Here is a 19,827-nt window from a genome sequence, read left to right as displayed (position 1 = left end):
ATTCAGTCTTAGATAGCAATTTTGTTTTTATGTACCAACAGAAAACCTAAAGAAGCAGGAAATAAAAGCTACTTCCCTCACTAAAGATATATTAAGGGCCAAATATTTGTTCTACATTGATTGCTAAGTCTATTAGATATTTTGAAAAGAAAAATAAAACCCCAGACTATTTAAAAACTGAAATCTACAACTGTATGGAGTTCATAAATCTCATTCTTAAGAGTGACCTTCAGGCTGGGTGCGGTGGCTCATGCCTACAATCCCAACACCTTGGGAGCCCAAGGTGGGCAGATCGCTTGAGGCCAGGAGTTCGAGACCAGCCTGGCCAACATGGCGAAACTCCATCTCTACTAAAAATACAAAAATTAGCCAGGCGTGGTGGCAGGAGCCTGTAATCCCAGCTACTTAGGAGGCTGAGGCAGGAGAATCGCTTGAACCAAGAAAGCAGAGGTTGCAGTGAGCTGAAGTTGCGCCACTGCACTCCAGCCTGGGCTACAGAGCAAGACTCCGTCTCGGGAAAAAAAAAAAGAGTAACCTTCTCATGTTACAGGGTTTCTTTGGCCAAATACAGCCATATGAGGGATGGAGAATGAAACTTTTACTTGCTCGATGGGGTTTCCAACATCTGTTGGAAGAAACATGGCTTCTGATAGATGCCTTCTTAAAAATAAAAAGGAAGAAACTACAGGTCAAAGTTATGTTTTTAATAAAAAAAATTACTCCCACTCCTAAGGTGTGTGCTTTCTTTTTTGACCTATTTTTCCTTTAATTTGTCTGTAGTTTCCCTGCATCCCTATATTTTTCCTAGTGCAGTAAACAATGCAATCAAAGAAATAAAAACCAGGGTCCACTCTTGCCCCAAACACTGAAGAGGGTCAAAGAGAAGGAATCACAGCACGGAAAATGGCCCAGCTCTAAATATACAAACAACATTAAAAACAAAACAAAAAAAATAACCCCCTCCCCCCCAACACATTATTATTGACATTCCTGGTACATTTCCTATAATATAATGTTGCAGACAATGCTTCTTTCCCAGGGAGTCCAGCTCACTCAGGAGACATCTAGTTGGTGCCTCAGGAAAGCCTGGGGGTGTTGAGTCCTCTCTGCCAAGCCTAAAGCTTTTTATGATCTCAGTATCTCACAGAAACATCTGTGGTATAAATGAATCTAAAAGGGGATGAAGGCAGGCAGGCACCTGTCACTGTTCTCCAAATCAGCCAAAAAGCTGAAGAGCGTGGGTTCCAGGAGACAGATGCCATTAAGAGTTGAGGGATGGAGGGCAGAACAAGAGGAAGCACCAAATGAGTGGCTGCTTTTGGTTCCAAAGCCAAAAAAATGGCCCCACCAAAAATGGCAGCTGGTGTGATGGAGGAACTCCCTGATCCTGGAGTCATGCAATGAAAATGATGGCCTTGGAGCCCCATCCCTGTGACAGCCACAGTCCAAGAACCAGAGCAATTTACATCACATTGCACAGTTTCAAATGAATGGACTGATCCTAGTTTAGGAGGGTGAGTGCTTTGACAAAGTGTGGAACAAGGTAAGCTACTACCTTGAACCCCAAAGCACAGCTGTAGCATCATCCTTGGCTTTCCATTTCTTTCTCTTTTTTTTGAGATAGAGTTTCACTCTTCTCGCCTAGGTTAGAGTGCAATGGCGTAATCTCAGCTCATTGCAACCTCCACCTCCCAGGTTCAAGCAATTCTCCTGCCTCAGTCTCCCAAGTAGCTGGTATTACAGGCGCCTGCCACCATGCCCAGCTAATTTTTTTTTTAGTGGCTGGCCTCAAACTCCTGACCTCAGGTGATTCGCCCACCTCGGCCTCCCAAAGTGCTGGGATTACAGGTGTGAGCCACCGCACCCGGCCTTGGCTTTCCATTTCTGCAAAATCAGAGGCCACTGCTGCCACTTGTTCTGTGGAGATGTGCCTTCCACTTATTACCACCCTCTTCTCAAAATGGCACTCACGGTACTAACTTTTAGAGATCTCCAGAGGTATCAGTTGCACCTCTGGAAGTAAGATGATTTCCCTGCCCATACTTGTCAAAGCACTTCCTTTTTTTTTTTTTTTTTGAGATGGAGTATCGCTCTTGTTGCCCAGGCTGGAGTGCAGTGGTGCGGTCTTGGCTCACTGCAACCTCTGCCTTCCCAGGTTCAAGCAATTCTCCTGCCTTGGCCTCCCAAATAGCTGGGATTACAGGCACCCGCCACCACATCCGGCTAATTTCTTTTTGTATTTTTAGTAGATACGGGGTTTCACCATGTTGGTCAGGCTGGTCTCAAACTCCTGACCTCGTGATCCACCCGCCTCGGCCTCCCAAAGTGCTGGGATTACAGGCGTGAGCCACCGTGCCCGGCTAGCACTTCCCTTTTTAAGCTAGTGCTGGCATGCCACCTTCCCCTCAAAGCAGAGTCAACTTCCTTTTGTTTCAGAGTTTTGTACTGGCCTCTGTAGGCCCTTTTCAGGATACAAAATAAAGTGCCCTTCTGCATCCACATGCAAATGGGTTGCCTTCCAGTGTCAGATCTGTGTTCCGGAGTTTGGTCAATGCATCTTTACAAGAATAAAACCACATGCCTACACAGAGAAATGAGCCTGTAAATGGCTTTCTGGATAGGGTTACTCGTTATCTTGACACTTCCCCTAAAAGAAATTACTTTCTTGGTGTAAGATGATTAGGACATTGAATGACCTACTCTCAACCTCTGGAAGGGCAGCTCGTTTTGTCCATTTTTCAATGAGGGAGTGGGAGGAACCCAACATTTTCAGTTACAACAATAAGATTTTGTTTTGTTTTTTTTTTAAAAGGGTCCTATGTGGAAATGAGTGGGACAATGATAAAAATAAACAAATAATTAAAATTCCAAATCAAAACATAACTCCTGGCCCTGAGATCCCCAGTTAATCCTCTAAGACCACAATCTCCACATTGTGAACTTGATGCTGGTGTTCTTCCATCTCAGCCACAACTTTCTCCTCAGTCCTCAGCTCTGTCTCCAAGATGACCGCTTTGCCCTCAGTATCTTCAGCCTCTGGGTCCGGGGCTGGGTCAATCTCAATGATGGTCTGCCCATCCTCTGAGGTGCTTTCAACAGCCTGAATTGCCGAGGTTAGGCCGGACTCCATGGCCACCAATTCCACAGGGCTAACCATGGTGGTCATGTTGCCCAGTGTACTCCCATCCTGCATGGCAGTAGAGCTCAGCAGCGCCAAGCTAGATGAAGGGTGGATGGTCACTGTGTCTGGTGAGCTGCTCTTGGCAGAGGAGACCACTGTGGCATAGCGGAAGAGCTGAGGGCCAGAAGGCAGTGTGTGGACAGTCACAGGACTGGAGCCCTGGCTGAGGGTGGCCACTGGAATATTGCCCATGGAAAATGACTGACCCACTGGGGTGATGGTGATGGGTGAGATGACTGTGAACTGAGGCTGCTGGACAGGAGGAGAAGGGCTCAAGACAGTGGTGGAGGCTGGCCGCTGGAGCCGGGGCCGTTTTGGAGGCTTAGGAGTGCTCACAGGCATCAGTACCACATTTTGAACCGTCTGAGATTTTAGCCTGTGATCCTGGGCTTGTTTCTTCTGCTCCTCCAACTGGCGTTCCAAGTCTATGGAAAAAAAGAAAAGACTTTGTGTGGAGGGAAGTAAAATCTTGGGAGCATTAAACTGAGAGTCAGGAGACTTGGTGTCTCTGTCTGGTTTTGTTACTAAGTAGCCTCAGGCAAGTCGTGATATTGTTTTCCTTCTTGTTGTGCTTTTTTTTGGGGGACAGGGTCTGGCTATGTTGCCTAGGCTGGAGGGTAGCGGCTGTTCACAGGTGCTATCGTTGCACACTACAGCCTCAAACTTCTGGCCTCAAGCGATCCACCCACCTCACCTTCCCAAAGTGTTGGGATTACAGGCATAAGTCAGTGCGCCCAGCCTGCACAGTCCCTTGGAACTCTCATGGACCTACAAAGAAGCTACAATGGCCACTCCAAAAAACAGTGATTTTCAAACTATCCTTCAAGGCAAGAATGCCTTGCTGCATTGGCTGGAAAACTACTTTGCTGGTGACTCAAATAGCCACAGTTTACGATTGTTGCCCAGAAAGGTCTACAGAAAGTTACAGAAGAAGTCCCTAAAAATTACAGAACTAAAAGAGGTCTTAAGAGTTCAAACAAATTCATTTTAACAGGGATCCAGAGAGGGAAAGTGACTAACTTAAGGTTATAAAGGTAGGGCCAGGACAAAAATCATCTGACGGTCAACTTGGTTGCCTTTGCATTATAATACGCCTATCACTATCCCTCTCCCAAGTGTCCAGTCCAACCTAGGTGACCCCTGGTAAGTTAGGTTCCACAATGGAACCTCTTTATTACTTAGTACCTGATAAGCACCCAATAATCAGTTACACTTGTAGAACACTTTGCTCCCTATGTGTTATATTATGATATAATAAGAAATACATATTTAGTCTCTGACCCTTGATCCTGGCACACAGCTCCTAAAAATACATGGATCTCTAGAGCAGTAAATGTCTTTATATCTCTTTTTGTTTGTTTGTTTGAGACAGAGTCTTGCTCTGTCGCCAGGCTGGAGTGTAATGGCGCGATCTTGGCTCACTGCAACCTCCGCCTCCCTGGTTCAAGAGATTATCCTGCCTCAGCCTCCCGACTAGCTGGTACTACAGGCATGCACCACCATGCCCAACTAATATTTGTATTTTTAGTAGAGATGGGGTTTCATCATGTTGGCCAGGATAGTCTCAATCTCTTGACTTTATGATCCGCCCGCCTCGGCCTCCCAAAGTGCTGAGATTACAGGCGTGAGCCAGTGCGTCCGACCTAAATGTCTTTATATATACACACACACATATATATACGTATATATTATATATATATATTGTTTTTTGAGACGGAGTCTCGCTCTGTCACCCAGGCTAGAGTGCAGTGGCGCGATCTCGGCTCACTGCAAGCTCTGCCTCCCAGGTTCATGCCATTCTCCTGCCTCAGCCTCCCGAGTAGCTGGGACTACAGATGCCTATCACCATGCCTGGCTAATTTTTTGTATTTTTAGTAGAGACAGAGTTTCACCGTGTTAGCCAGGATGGTCTCGATCTCCTGACCTCATGATCCGCCCACCTTGGCCTACCAAAATGATGGGATTACAGGCTTAAGCCACCGCGCCCAGCCAATGTCTTTATATCTTAATGAGATGACCGGTATCTGGGAAGCTTTAGCTAGATTCAAGATGGGGGCTGGTCACCAGAAAGAACCAGGCATGATTGAAGGATTAAGACCTTCAGCCCTACCCCTACAACCTCCAAGGAGTGGAGAGAGGCTGTAGGCTGATTACCAATGGCCAATGAGGTAATCAATCATACCTATATAATGAAGCCTCCATAAAACCCCAAAAGTACAGGGTTCAGAGAGCATCGGATTGTTGGAGGTTCCTGAGAGTGGCATGACTACAGAGTGCATGGAAGTCCCACTCTCCTTCCCACCTTGTCCCATGCATCTCTTCCATCTGGTCATTCATCTGTATCCTCTGTAATAACCTTTATAATAAACCCAATAAACATTGAGTGACTGCTTCTCTGAGTTCTGTGAGCCACCTTAGCAAATTAATCAAACACAAGAAGGTGATTGTGGGAACCCCAATTTATAGCCAGTTGGTCAGAAGCACAGGTCATTTTGCAGTTTGCCTTCAACAATTAATTGGAAAAAAAAAAGCACAGGTCACAACCTGGGGCTGAATGGGAGGCAGTCTTTTGAGACTGCGCCTTACCTGTGTGATCTGATGCTATCTCCAGGTGGACAGTATCAGAATTGAACTGAATTATATATACCCAGTCAGTGTCCACTGGAGAGTTGATTGCTCGGTATATGCAGAAAAACCCCTACACATCTGATTACAGAAGTGTTCTGTGCTATACTGAGTGTATGAGCATGGGAAAAACACTTTGGTTTTTCCAATGACTTATACTATAAAACGCCAAGAGTGGCCGGGCACACTGGCTCATGCCTGTAATCCCAGTACTTTGGGAGGCCGAGGCGGGTGGATCACTTGAGGTCAGGAGTTCAAGACCAGCCTGACCAACATGGAGAAACCCTGTCTCTACTAAAAATACAAAATTAGCCAGGTGTGGTAGCACATGCCTGTAATCCCAGCTACTTGGGAGTCTAAGGCAGGAGAATCACTTGAACTCGGGAGGTAGAGGCTGCGGTTAGCTGAGATCGCACCATTGCACTCCAGCCTGGGCAACAAGAGTGAAACTCCATCTCAAAATAAATAAATGAATAAATAAGTAAATAAAAATAAAAATAAGGCTAGGCGTGGTGGCTCACACCTGTAATCCCAGCACTTTGGGAGGCCAAGGCAGGCAGATAGATCCCCTGAGGTTGGGAGTTTGAGACCAGCCTGACTGACATGGTCAATCCCCATCTCTATTAAAAATACAAAATTAGCTGGGTGTGGTGGTGCATGCCTGTAATCCCAGTTACTTGGGCGACTGAGGCAGAAGAATTGCTTGAACCCGGGAGGCAGAGGCTGTGGTGAGCCGAGATCATGTGACTGCACTCCAGCCCGGGCAACAAGAGTGAAACTCCATCTCAAAAAACAAAAATAAATAAAATAAATAAATAAATGGCCGGACGCAGTGGCTCACGCCAGTAATTCCAACACTTTGGAAGTCTGGGGTGGGCGGATCACAAGGTCAGGAGATCGAGACCATCATGGCTAACACGGTGAAACCCTGTCTCTACTAAAAATACAAAAGAGTTAGCCAGGCGTGGTGGCGGATGCCTGTAGTCCCAGCTACTCAGGAGGCTGAGGCAGGAGAATGGCGTGAACCCAGGAGGCGGAGCTTGCAGTGAGCCGAGATCGCGCCACTGCACACCAGCCTGGGCGAGAGAGCGAGACTCTGTCTCAAAAAAAATAAATTAATTAAATAAAATATATAAATAAATAAATGTCATCCCTAGAAGAATGTCCAGGTATAATACTGAGTAGCAACTTGAAAAATATTAATAGGGCTGAGCGCAATGGCTCACACTAGTAATCCCAGCACTTTGGGAGGCTGAGGTGGGTGGATAACTTGAGCCCAGGAGTTTGAGACCAACCTGGGCAATATGGCAAAACCCATCCCTACCAAAAATATAAAACAGCTGGGCATGGTGGTACACACCTGTAGTCCCAGCTATTCAGGAGGCTGAGGTGGGAGGGTCACCTGAGCTCGGGGAAGGTCAAAGTTGCAGTGAGCCGTGACTATGCCACTGCACTGCAGCCTCAGTGACAGAGTGAGACCCTGTCTCAAAAACAAACAAAAAGAAAAATATTAGTATGTCACGATGAAAAAAAGCAGAAAACAAAACTTTATGTACACAATGATTAAAACCATCTGAAAAAATAATACAGACGGCCGGGCGCAGTGGCTCAAGCCTGTAATCCCAGCACTTTGGGAGGCCAAGACGGGAGCATCACGAGGTCAGGAGATCGAGACCATCCTAGCTAACATGGTGAAACCCTGTCTCTACTAAAAAATACAAAAAAACTAGCCGGGCGAGGTGGCGGGTGCCTGTAGTCCCAGCTACTTGGAAGGCTGAGGCAGGAGAATGGCGTAAACCCGGGAGGCGGAGTTTGCAGTGAGCTGAGATCCGGCCACTGCACTCCAGCCTGGGTGACAGAGCGAGACTCCATCTCAAAAAAATAAAAAAAATAAAAATAAAAATAATACAGACAAGGGACCAAACGCCTATATTTCTAACAAATATCATTTTTTCTGATGGTTTAAAGGTTTTCTTTTTTTTTTTTTTTTTTTTTTTGAGACAGAGTCCCACTCTTGTTGCCCAGGCTAGAGTGCAATGGCACTATTTTGGCTCACTGCAACCTCCACCACCTGAGTTCAAGCGATTCTCTTGCCTCAGCCTCCTGAGCAGCTGGGGACTACAGGTACACACCACCACACTCAGCTAATTTTTGTATTTTTAGTAGAGATGGGGTTTCACCATGTTGGCCAGGATGGTCTCTATCTCTTGACCTTGTGATCTGTCTGCCTCAGCCTCCCAAAGTGCTGGGATTACACAAAATTTCTGATTACCACAAACAATGGAGAAAGTGCTAAATTTATATCTACCAAACAAGCAGTATCAATAATGTGAAAAAGACAAAGATCAATTTGTGTCTTCTGCCACCAACATTATTGAATTAATGGAGCAATCTAAGAGACATCTTAATCCTCCACAAGACACAGAAGGGGGACTATGATGTCAACTGCCCTCTTTATTTCCTTTGTGCCTCTTTTGTTTCTTATCAATACACCTCACCTGCGGCTTTTTTTTTTATTTTTAAAAGCAAAATCTGAAACTATTAAAAAAAAAAAAAGTTACCCTAACATTAGTCAACAAGAAAATGGGAAGACAAGAATATTAGCATATCACCAAAGAAGAGAGATAAGTTACACATACCTGTCAGAGTATAGAGAAACTGTTCTTCTCCCTGCTCTACTTGGTTCCTTCTGTTGTCTAAAACCTTCTTGACTGTGTCCATTAGGCCAAATGTGTGTGCTACATTGTTGAGAACAGCAGCATCTATTTAAAACAAAAGACATGCCTGTCCAGTTAAAACAGATATGTTACACCACTCTCCATTGTGCTGTTTATAAATATGAAACAACCAGAAATTATGGGACTCTCCTAACTGCATTTTAACACATTTTTAACCAAGATTTATTACATGTATAATGAATTCTGGTTTAATTGTTATATTTTTGTAAGTCTTTCCATATAAATAAATACAAAGACCAGGCTGGGCATGGCGGCTCATGCCTGTAATCCCAACACGTTGGGAGGCAAAGGCGGGAGGATCACTTGAGGCCAGGAGTTCAAGACCAGCCTGGGCAACATAGTGAGACCCTTGTCTCTACTTACATAAATTTGAAAAAACTTTTTTTTCTTTTTTTTGGAGACAGAGTCTTGCTCTGTCCCCCAGGCTGGAGTGCAGTGGCGTGATCTTGGCTCACTGCAACCTCCACCTCCTGGGTTCAAGCGATTGTCCTGCCTTAGCCTCCCGAGTAGCTGGGACTACAGGCGCCTGCCACCACACCCGGCTGTTTTAGTAGAGACGGGGTTTCACCATATTGGCCAGGCTGGTCTCGAACTCCTGACCTTTTGGTCCACCTGCCTCGGCCTCCCAAGGTGCTGGGATTATAGGCATGAGCCACCGCGCCCAGCCAATTAGAAAAATTTTTAAGGCTAGGAGCGGTGGCTCACATTTGTAATCCCAGTCTCTAACAAAAATACAAAAATTAGCTGTGTGTGGTGGCATGTCCCTGTAATCCTAGCTACATGGGAGGCAGCCAAGGCAGGAGAATTGCTTGAACCCAGGAGGCAGACATTGCAGTGAACCAAGATCATGCCACTGCACTCCAGCCTGGGAGACAGGGCTAGACTCCACCTCAAAAAAAAATTTTTTTTTAATATCTTGCATCTGTTTATAGTTCTGACTTTAGGTTTTGAAAACATGGTCCCTATACTAGATAGAGTTAAGTTTCATCTCAATTTTGCTATTTTCTATCTGTGCAACCTTTGGTAAGTCATTTCACTCTTTTCTCATCTAAAATGAATGGAACTAATAATACTCTGCAAAATAGACATGAAGATTAGAAATATATTTTAAGTGTCAAACATGAGGATTGGCATGCAAGATTATTATTTTTATTATTATTATTTTTTTGAGATGCAGTCTTGCTCTGTCACCCAGGCTGGAGTACAGTGGCACAATCTCAGCTCACTACAAGCTCTGCTTCCCAGGTTTAAGCGATTCGACTGCCTCAGCCTCCTAAGTAGCTGGGATTACAGGTGCGCACCACCAAGCCCGGCTAATTTTTATATTTTTATTAGAGACAGGGTTTCACCATGTTGCCCAGGCTGATCCTGAACTCCTGATCTCAACTGATTCACCTGCCTCAGTCTCCCAAAGTGCTGGGCGTGGTGGCTTATGTCTGTAATCCCAGCCCTTTGGGAGGCCGAGGTGGATGAATCACCAGCCTGACCAATATGGTGAAACCCCGTCACCACTAAATACAAAAAAATACAATAAAATGGCCGGGCATGGTGGTGCATGTCTATAGTCCCAGCGACTTGGGAGGCTGAGGCAGGAGAATTGCTTGAACCTGGGAAGCAGAGGTTGCAGTGAGCCGAGATTGCACCATTGCACTCCAGCCTGGGAAACAACAGTGAAACTTGTGTCTCAAAAAAAAAAAAACTGGGCCAGGCACAGTGGTTCACGCCTGTAATCCCAGCACTTTGGGAGGCTGAGGCAGGTGGATCACGAGGTCAGGAGATCGAGACCATCCTGGCTAACACGGTGAAACCCTGCCGCTACTAAAAATACAAAAAATTAGCCGGGCAGGGTAGTGGGCACCTGTAGTTTCAGCTACTCTGGAGGCTGAGGCAGGAGAATGGTGTGAACCCGGGAGATGGAGCTTTCAGTGAGCCGAGATCACACCACTGCACTCCAGCCAGGGTGACAGAGCGAGACTCCGTTTCAAACAAAAAAACGCTCCGCCTCCTCGGTTCACGCCATTCTCCTGCCTCAGCCTCCAGAATAGCTGGGACTACAGGCACCCGCCACCACGCCTGGCTAATCTTTTGTACTTTTAGTAGAGACGGAGTTTCACCGTGTTAGCCAGGATGGTCTTCATCTCCTGACTTCGTGATATGCCCACCTCAGCCACCCAAAGTGCTGGGATTACAGGCATGAGCCACCGCGCTTGGCCCTCTGTTCCCTTCTATATAAAACTTCTGAAGAGAACTGTAAGCCAGGTGCGGTGGCTCACGCCTATAATCCCGGCACTTTGGGAGGCTGAGGCATGCGGATGGCTTGAGCACAGGAGTTTGAGACCAGCCTGGGCTATATGGCAAAAATCCAGTCTCTACAAAAACTACAAATATTAGCCAGCTGCAGTGGTATGTGCCTGTAGTCCCAGCTAATTGGGAGACTGAGGCAGGAGATCAATTGAGCCCAGATGGGTAAGGCTGCAGTGAGTTGTGACTGCATCACTGCACTCTAGCCTGGATGACAGAGCAAGATCCTGTCTCCAAAAAAAAAAAAAAAAAGGTCAGTATTTGTGTTCATTGCTTCCTTAACTTGGACAACTTTACCTACATTCCTTCCACGGTCACCTCACTTGGTCCCATGGTTTGAAATAACATACACATGCTGAGCACTCCCACATGTACATCTCCAGCCCTGACCTCTTTCCTGTATTCCACATTCATACTTCTGTCTAGATGAGCGACATCTCTATTTGATGGTCCAATAGTCATCTCAATTTAAGAGGTAAAACTAATTTTGATTTCCTCTCTAAACCTGCTCCTTTCCCAGTGGCCATCATCTCAGTAAATGGCATCACCACTCACAGCTCAGGCCAGAAATGTGTGAATCATCCCAGTATCTTTCTTGCTTTTTCACCCTGCATCCAATCCATCAGCAAGACTTGACAGTTTGACATTCAAAATACATTCTCTTTTTTTTTTTTTTTTTTTTTTTTTTTTTTTTTGAGACGGAGTCTCTCTGTGTCTCCCAGGCTGGAGTGCAGTGGCGTGATCTCGGCTCACTGCAAGCTCCGCCTCCCGGGTTCACGCCATTCTCCCGCCTCAGCCTCCCAAGTAGCTGAGACTACAGGCGCCCGCCACCACGCCCGGCTAGTTTTTTGTATTTTTAGTAGAGACGGGGTTTCACCATGTTAGCCAGGATAGTCTCGATCTCCTGACCTCGTGATCCACCCGCCTCGGCCTCCCAAAGTGCTGGGATTACAGGCTTGAGCCACCGCGCCCGGCCTCAAAATACATTCTCAATCTAATCACTTCTTCCTAAGTCTACCGCTACCCGCTCTAATCCATGATACATTATCTCTTGCTTGGACTAATTCCTTTAAGAGCTTCCCAACTGGTCTTCTTTCTACTTTTTCCCCATAGAGTCTGAGTCTACTCTCCACACAGCAACCAGAACAATCTCTTAAAAATACAAATCTGGAGGCCAGGCACGGTGGCTGACGCCTATAATCCCAGCACTGTTGGAGGCCAAGACAGGTGGATTACCTGAGGTCAGGAGTTCAGGACCAGCCTGGCCAACATGGTGAAACCCTGTCTCTACTGAAAAATACAAAAATTAGGTAGGTGTGGTGGCAGGCACCTGTAATCCAAGCTACTCGGGAGGCTGGGACAGGAGAATTGCTTGAACCCAGGAAGCAGAGGTTGCAGTGAGCTGAGATAGCACTCCAGCCTGGGCGACAGAGCCAGACTCCATCTCAAAGGAAAAAAAAAAAAAAGATTCTGTTGTCAAGTTTGCTTAAGTGTATGGTATGTAAGGTATGAGTTATAAAGAAGTAACAACAAATGACTAACAAAAATAAGAATTCGCTGGGTGCGGTGGCTCACACCTGTAATCTCAACACTTTGGGAGGCTGAGATAGGTAGATCACCTGAGGTCAGGAGTTCGAGACCAGCCTGGCCAACATGGTGAAACCCCATCTCTACTAAAAATACAAAAAACCTAGCCAGGCATGGTGGTGTGTACCTATAATCTCAGCTATTCAGAAGACTGAGACAGGAGAATCACTTGAACTTGGGAGGTAGAGGTTGCAGTGAGCCAAGATCACACCACTGCACTCCAGCCTAGGCAACAGAGTGAGACTCCGTCTCAAATAAATAAATAAATAAATAAATAAATAAACAAATAAGGATTCACTGAACATACGAGGTCTCACCATAATCCCATTTCTTTCTTTCTTTCTTTTTTTTTTTTTGAGATGGACTCTCGCTCTGTCACCCAGGCTGGAGTGCGATGGTGTGATCTCCGCTCACTGCAACCTTCGCCTGCCGGGTTCAAGCAATTCTCCCACCTCAGCCTCCTAAGTAGCTGGGATTACAGGCACCTGCCATCACGCCTGGCTAATTTTTGTATTTTTGTAGACACAGGGTTTCACCATGCTGGCCAGGCTGGTCTTGACTTGCCGACCTCAGGTGATCCGCCCGCTTCAGCCTCCCAAAGTTCTGGGATTACAGGCATGAGCCACAGCGCCTGGCCCATAACCCCATTTCTATCAGATTAGAACATCCTTTTACATTCTGCACAGCAGCACCCTGAAAGTATTCAGAAACAGCTATAAGTGAACACAGTAGGTTCAGAAAGCCTTAAGTTAATAGGATATGAGAATAATCTAAAAGCAAGTGGATTTCTCCAATTTTCAGACTCTCTATATATACACATAGTGGACGTACACACATAATGAGTATATACAGAGAGAGTCTGAAAATACATATCTCGGCTGGGCGCGGTGGCTCATGCCTGTAATCCCAGCACTTTGGGAGGCTGAGGTGGGCGAATCACCCAAGGTTAGGAGTTTGAGACCAGCCTGGCCAACATGGTGAAACCCCATCTCTACTAGAATTACAAAAAATTAGCTGGCCATGGTTGCACGAGCCTGTAGTCCCAGCTACTCAGGAGTCTAAGGCAGAAGAACTGCTTGAACCCAGGAGGTGGAGGTTGCAGTTAGCTGAAATCGTGCCACTGCACGCCAGCCTGGGTGACTGAGTGAAACTCCATGTCATGGAAAAAAAAAAAAAAAAAGAGAAAAGAAAATACATATATTGAGACAGAATGCTTTCTGTCAGTTTCTTTTTTTTTTTTGATATGGAGTCTTGCTCTGTCACCCAGAGTGGAGTGCAGTGGTGTGATCTCAGCTCACTGCAAACCTCCACCTCCTGGATTCAGTGATTCTCGTGCCTCAACCTCTCCAGTAGCTGGGATTACAGACATGCACCACACCCAGCTAATATTTTTTTTTTTTTTTGTATTTTTAGTAGAGACAGGTTTTCACCATGTTGGCCAGTTGGTCTCGAACTCCTGACCTCAGTAATCCGCCACTCTCAACCTCCTAATATATGGGGATTACAGGCGTGAGCTACTGCACCCGGCCTGTTTTTTTTTTTTTTTTTTTTTTTTTGAGACAGGGTCTTGCTCTGTAACCCAGGCTGGAGTACAGTTGTATGATCATAGCTCACTGCAGCATCGAACTGCTGGGCTCAAGTGATTCTTCTAAGCCTCAGCCTCCCAAGTAGCTGGGACTACAGGCACCCACTACCAACCATACCTGACTAATTTTTAAAAAGCTTTTTGTAGGCCAGGAGCAGTGGCTCATGCCTGTAATCCCAGCACTTTAGGAGGCCGAGGCAGGGGGATCACCTGAGGTCAGGAGTTCAAGACCAGCCTGGCCAACATGGCAAAACCCTGTCTCTACCAAAAATACAAAAATTAGCCAGGCATGGTGGTGGGCGCCTGTAATCCCAGCTACTCAGGAGGCTGAGGCAAACAGAATTGCTTAAAACCCAGGAGGCAGAGGTTGCAGTGAGCTGAGATTGCACCACTGTACTCCAGCCTGGGCAATAAGAGTGAAACTCCATCTTAAAAAAAAAAGTTTTTTTGTGGAGACAAAGCATTTCATGATGTTGCCCAGACTACTGGCACCATTTATAAAGACAAAAATTACCTGTGGAAAAGCATGGCCAGATCTGAGTTCAAAACCTAGTTATGAACCTTAGACAAGTGACTTAATTTATATGAGCCTTAGTTTCCTTATCTGTAAAATTAAGATAGTAATACCTATACATCAGGGTTTTTGCAAGGCTTACAGGACCTGCCTACAGAGGTGAGTATTCAATAAATGACTGCTACTGTTAAGATTAGTGCACTTACCTGTGACCTGGAAGGGAGCCTGGATGAGCCGCTGCTGAACTCCCCGGAGTAGCTCCTCTATTTCCTTCTGTATATTGCAGACAACTTCTTCCATCAGCCCTACATCAGCTATTCCTTTCCAGAACATCAAAGTGTCCTCTGGCACAAGAAGGATAAGACAGAGGGTAAAAAAGAGACACTACACAGATACTTAGGCAAATCTCTACAATGTGAAATTCAAAATTATTTTAACTCAAAAGAATTTCTTATTGGGCCATTCCTGAAAAAAAGGAATACGCTTTGGAATACCAGATGCTTCCTGAGTGGGCACCCAATTATTTGGCCCCTTCAGCAGCATAGGTGCTTGGGATAATTGCCTCAATTTGTCATTCTCTGAATTTGTCATAGTTCTCACTACAAAGAATAGTCATTTTCTTCCAATAAAGATATTAAGCATTAAATAAACATATTTAATATTTAATTTTAATTTAAAAATGAGATATTAGATATTTAATATCATAAAAGTTAAATAGTAAAGATATTAAATTAAATATTAATTAAGATATACTCTCCCTAGTCCTATACTTAAGAAAACAAAACAAAACATTTGGATAGACGGGGCTATAAGCTCTCTGAGGGTGGTGGCTACACTTTTTTTCTTTTTCTTTTTTTTTTTTTTTTTTTTTTTTTTTTTTTTTTGAGACGGAGTCTCGCTCTGTCGCCCAGGCTGGAGTGCAGTGGCGCGATCTCGGCTCACTGCAAGCTCCGCCTCCCGGGTTCACGCCATTCTCCTGCCTCAGCCTCCCGAGTAGCTGGGACTACAGGCGCCCACAACCGCGCCCGGCTAATTTTTTGTATTTTTAGTAGAGACGGGGTTTCACCGTGGTCTCGATCTCCTGACCTTGTGATCCACCCGCCTCGGCCTCCCAAAGTGCTGGGATTACAGGCGTGAGCCACCGCGCCCGGCCTTCTTTTTTTTTTTTTTTTTCTAAGATGGAGTTTCGTTCTTGTTGCCCAGGCTGGAGTGCAATGGCGCGATATCAACTCACTGCAACCTCCGCCTCCCAGGTTCAAGCGATTCTCCTGCCTCAGTCTCCCAAGTAGCTGTGATTACAGGCATGTGCCACCACAACCGGCTAATTTTGTATTTTTAGTAGAGACGGGGTTTCTCCATGTTGGTCAGGCTGGTCTTGAACTCCTGACCTCGGGTGATCCACCCACCTTGGCCTCCCAAAGTGCTAGGACTACAGACGTGAGCCACCGTGCCCGGCCTGTCTTTTCATCTATGCACCTAGCACCTAACAACAGTGCCAACTAAAAATGAATTAATAAATGGAGGGTGATGTGAAGCCTCTCCTGGTCCCTTCTAAGTGAACAATCATTAATCACCATGCTCTATAACACTTGGCATCTATTTTTTCCAGCTAACATCTCAAAACTTAGGTTATCTAAGAAATGTGCCAAGGTTGGAGGCAGTTTGATCGGATGAAAAGCATAGACTACATAGTCAAACAGCTAAATTCAGCTCTGACACTTGTTTGTGACTGGTCTTAGGCAAGTTGCTGAACCTTTCTGAATTCTGATTTCCTTGTGTGTAAAATGTGACTCTGCAGGGTTATTGCATGGATTAAAGTAGGATGTTTGTAGCTATAGTTAGTATTTATATGCATGAGAAAATCCAGCGAAAGTAATTAAGAGGCTTTCCGTGTCCATAATGATAATGGTGATAAGGGTCACAAGACCCTGCAAGATATCTGAGCCCTATAGAAGAATACCTGAAATTTCCTCTGAGTCTTTCTTTACACCCTCCTCCGTGGCCATGGTGACAGCAGCGGTGAGAGCTGAGTTCCATTCCAGCCCTGCCTCTTCCATGCTCTCTTCTGAGATGGCAATCTGCGTGATGCTACCTAAAAGCAGTCCAGTAGAGGTGAGAATGGTGAATGTAATGAAAAAATTATAGCCATCCTATATCTCATAGTCAACAGCTACAAAGACCTTGTTATTTTAACATTCTAGCCTCTTGGCTGCAGGTCCCTATTTTAAAAACTAGACTCTTAGGTAAGCCAGGATGAATACTGGATTTTCTAAAGAAAACCTGCCTTGCAAAGGAAAATGCTTTTTTTTTTTTTTTTTTTTTTTTTTTGAGACGGAGTCTCGCTCTGTCGCCCAGGCTGGAGTGCAGTGGCACGATCTCCGCTCACTGCAAGCTCCGTTGCCTCCCGGGTTCACGCCATTCTCCTGCCTCAGCCTCCCTAGAAGCTGGGACTACAGGCGCCTGCCACCACGCCCGGCTAATTTTTTTTTTTTTTATATTTTTAGTAGAGACGGGGTTTCACCGTGTTCGCCAGGATGGTCTCGATCTCCTGACCTCGCGATCCACCCACCTCGGCCTCCCAAAGTGCTGGGATTACAGGCGTGAGCCACCGCGCCCGGCCGGAAAATGCTTTCTTACTTTGAATAGAAAGTGAAAGATAACTTACAAAATCACAAAAGAGCAATGTGTTTCCTGGGTGGATATGTTTTTGAAAGAGATTGAAGATAGGCATTACTACTAGGCTGCCTGACCCAGACTTACTGAGGGTGAAGAAAGCTTGAAATAATTTAAGAGAAAGGTATAGTGCTTTGCCAAGAGCTCTACTACAAGCAAGTTTGATACTAAGCATCTAACTTATTTATTAGCCTATAAAGACAAAGTAAAAGAAATGGAGACCATAAAAATCAGATAAGAGATTCATGTATAGCAGATTCACAAGGGGGAAAAAATACCCTTTGCTATGACTTGTATAGTAAGATTTTGACTGGGCATGGTAGCTCATGCCTGTAATCCTACCATTTTGGGAGGCTAAGGTGGGCAGATCGCTTGAGCGCAGGAGTTTGAGACCAGCCTGGGCAACATGGCGAAACCCAGTTTCTACAGAAATTAGCTGGGTGTGGTGGTGCACATCTGTAGTTACAGTTACTCACTAGGCTGAGGTGGGAGGATTACCTGGGCCCAGGGGCTTAAGGCAGCAGTAAACCATGACTGTGCCACTGTACTCCAGCCTGGGTGACAGAGTAAGACCCTGTCTCAAAAAAAAAAGAAAGCTTTTGGCCAGGTGCGGTGGCTCATGCCTGTAATCCCAGCACTTTGGGAAGCCGAGGCAGATGGATCATGAGGTCAGGAGAACGAGACCACCCTGGCTAACGCGGTGAAACCCCATCTCTACTAAAAATACAAAAAATTAGCCGGGCGTGGTGGCAGGCGCCTGTAGTCCCAGCTACTCAGGAGGCTGAGGCAGGAGAATGGCGTGAACCTGGGAGGCGGAGCTTGCATTGAGCCGAGATCGTCCCACTGCACTCCAGCCTGGGCAACAGAGCGAGACCATCTCAAAAAAAAAAAAAAAAGAAAGCTTTTAAACAAAGAGAACTGAGAAAAAACAAACTGATCCAAAAAGCAATATAGGTAAGTATGGACTCTACACACTGGAGGATATCAATAATCAAGCAAAAGATAATCAAGTAAAGGACTTATAGCCAAATAAAAAGGAAGTACAGTTGTCCCTCAGTATACATGAGGGATTAATTTGTGGACCACCTGCATATATAACCAAATCTGCACATGTTCAAGTCCTAAAGTCAGCCCCGTGGAATCCACATATACAAAAAGTAAAAGTCAACACTTCATAGACCCGGGTTTTGCATTCTGCAAATACTGTATTTTCAATCCATGTTTGGCTGGAAAAAAAAAAAAATAAAGCTGCATAAAAGTGGACCCCTGCCGATCAAACCCATTGTTCAACGGCCAACTGTAAATAACATTTCACAGTATTTTTCACTTTTCAAGTGAAAAGTCAAGTGTTCAAATATTCAAACTGCCAGATATTTTATACTTTCCTGAAAGGGATTTAGGTTTCAAGAGATTTGGCTTCTACTCACCCACTGGTTACACACAGTATATTAGAACTGACCAAAAGTCTTTTTTTTTTTTTTTGAGACGGAGTGTTGCTTTGTCACCCAGGCTGGAGTGCAGAGGCATGATCTCAGCTCACGGTAACCTCTGCCTCTCAGGTTCAAGTGATTCTCCTGCCTCAGTCTCCTGAGTAGCTGGGATTACAGGCATGTGCCATCATGCCCAGCTAATTTTTTTTTTTTTTGAGACGGAGTCTCGCTCTGTCGCCCAGGCCGGAGTGCAGTGGTGTGATCTCGGCTCACTGCAAGCTCCACCTCCTGGGTTCACGCCATTCTCCATTTTTTTTTTTTTTTTTTTTTTTTTTTTTTGAGACAGAGTCTCACGCTGTTGCCCAGGCTGGAGTGCAGTGGCGCGATCTCGGCTCACTGCAAGCTCCGCCTCCCGGGTTCCCGCCATTCTCCTGCCTCAGCCTCCCGAGTAGCTGGGACTACAGGCGCCCGCCACGGCGCCTGGCTAATTTTTGTATTTTTAGTAGAGACGGGGTTTCACTGTGGTCTCGATCTCCTGACCTTGTGATCCGCCCGCCTCGGCCTCCCAAAGTGCTGGGATTACAGGCTTGAGCCACCGCGCCCGGCCCATTCTCCATTTTTCAAAACAGCCTAATTGAACCTTAATATGCAAAGTGGCACCAAAGTGAAACTCTTATATAATTATAACTATTGAACCACCTTTCCAATGCTTATAATGCATTGTAAGGAAAAAACAAAGAAGGAGGTCTGGCAAATAGGAATCATTTGGAAGAAAACAAAGCATGTTTCCAAAGCATGGAATCTCAACCAAGATTAGCATACTTCACAAGGCACATCAATGCTCATGAGAATTGAAACTAAGATTATACAAGAGGCCGGGTGTGGTGGCTCATGCCTGTATTCCCAGCACTTTGGGAGGCTGAGGCAGGTGGATCACCTGAGGTTGGGAGTTCAAGACCACATAACAAACATGGAGAAACCCTGTTTGTACTAAAAATACAAAATTAGCCAGGCATGGTGGTGCATGCCTGTAATCCCAGCTACTCGAGAGGCTGAGGCAGGAGAATCACTTCAACCCAGGAGGCAGAGGTTGCGGTGAGCTGAGATCGCACCATTGCACTCCAGTCTGGGCAACAAAAGCAAAACTCCGTCTCAAAAAGAAAAAAAAAAAAAAAATATATATATATATATAC

At 45.5% G+C, this 19,827-nt stretch overlaps 2 protein-coding genes across 3 annotated transcripts in view; one reads left to right on the top strand and one right to left on the bottom strand.

The window, feature by feature from the left end:
* The window catches only part of LOC126958026 (dnaJ homolog subfamily C member 8), a 614,804-nt gene that overhangs the window by 57,619 nt on the left and 537,358 nt on the right, over positions 1 to 19,827 (top strand). The gene's annotated exons all lie outside the window — the stretch shown is intronic.
* Positions 2,435 to 19,827, bottom strand: part of GMEB1 (glucocorticoid modulatory element binding protein 1) — a 47,782-nt gene continuing 30,389 nt past the window's right edge. For both annotated transcript variants that reach the window (XM_050795090.1, XM_050795083.1), the window contains exons 7-10: positions 16,492 to 16,623; positions 14,738 to 14,875; positions 8,446 to 8,568; positions 2,435 to 3,606 (exon numbers count right to left, since the gene is read on the bottom strand). In XM_050795090.1, the coding sequence (XP_050651047.1) occupies positions 2,906 to 3,606; positions 8,446 to 8,568; positions 14,738 to 14,875; positions 16,492 to 16,623 (1,094 nt within the window). In that variant the 3' untranslated portion in view covers positions 2,435 to 2,905. The remainder of the gene's footprint in view (positions 3,607 to 8,445; positions 8,569 to 14,737; positions 14,876 to 16,491; positions 16,624 to 19,827) is intronic.

Source organism: Macaca thibetana, chromosome 1, assembly GCF_024542745.1.
Source record: "Macaca thibetana thibetana isolate TM-01 chromosome 1, ASM2454274v1, whole genome shotgun sequence".
Classification (NCBI taxonomy): Eukaryota; Metazoa; Chordata; class Mammalia; order Primates; family Cercopithecidae; genus Macaca; species Macaca thibetana.
This window is presented reverse-complemented; position numbering and strand designations above follow the sequence as displayed.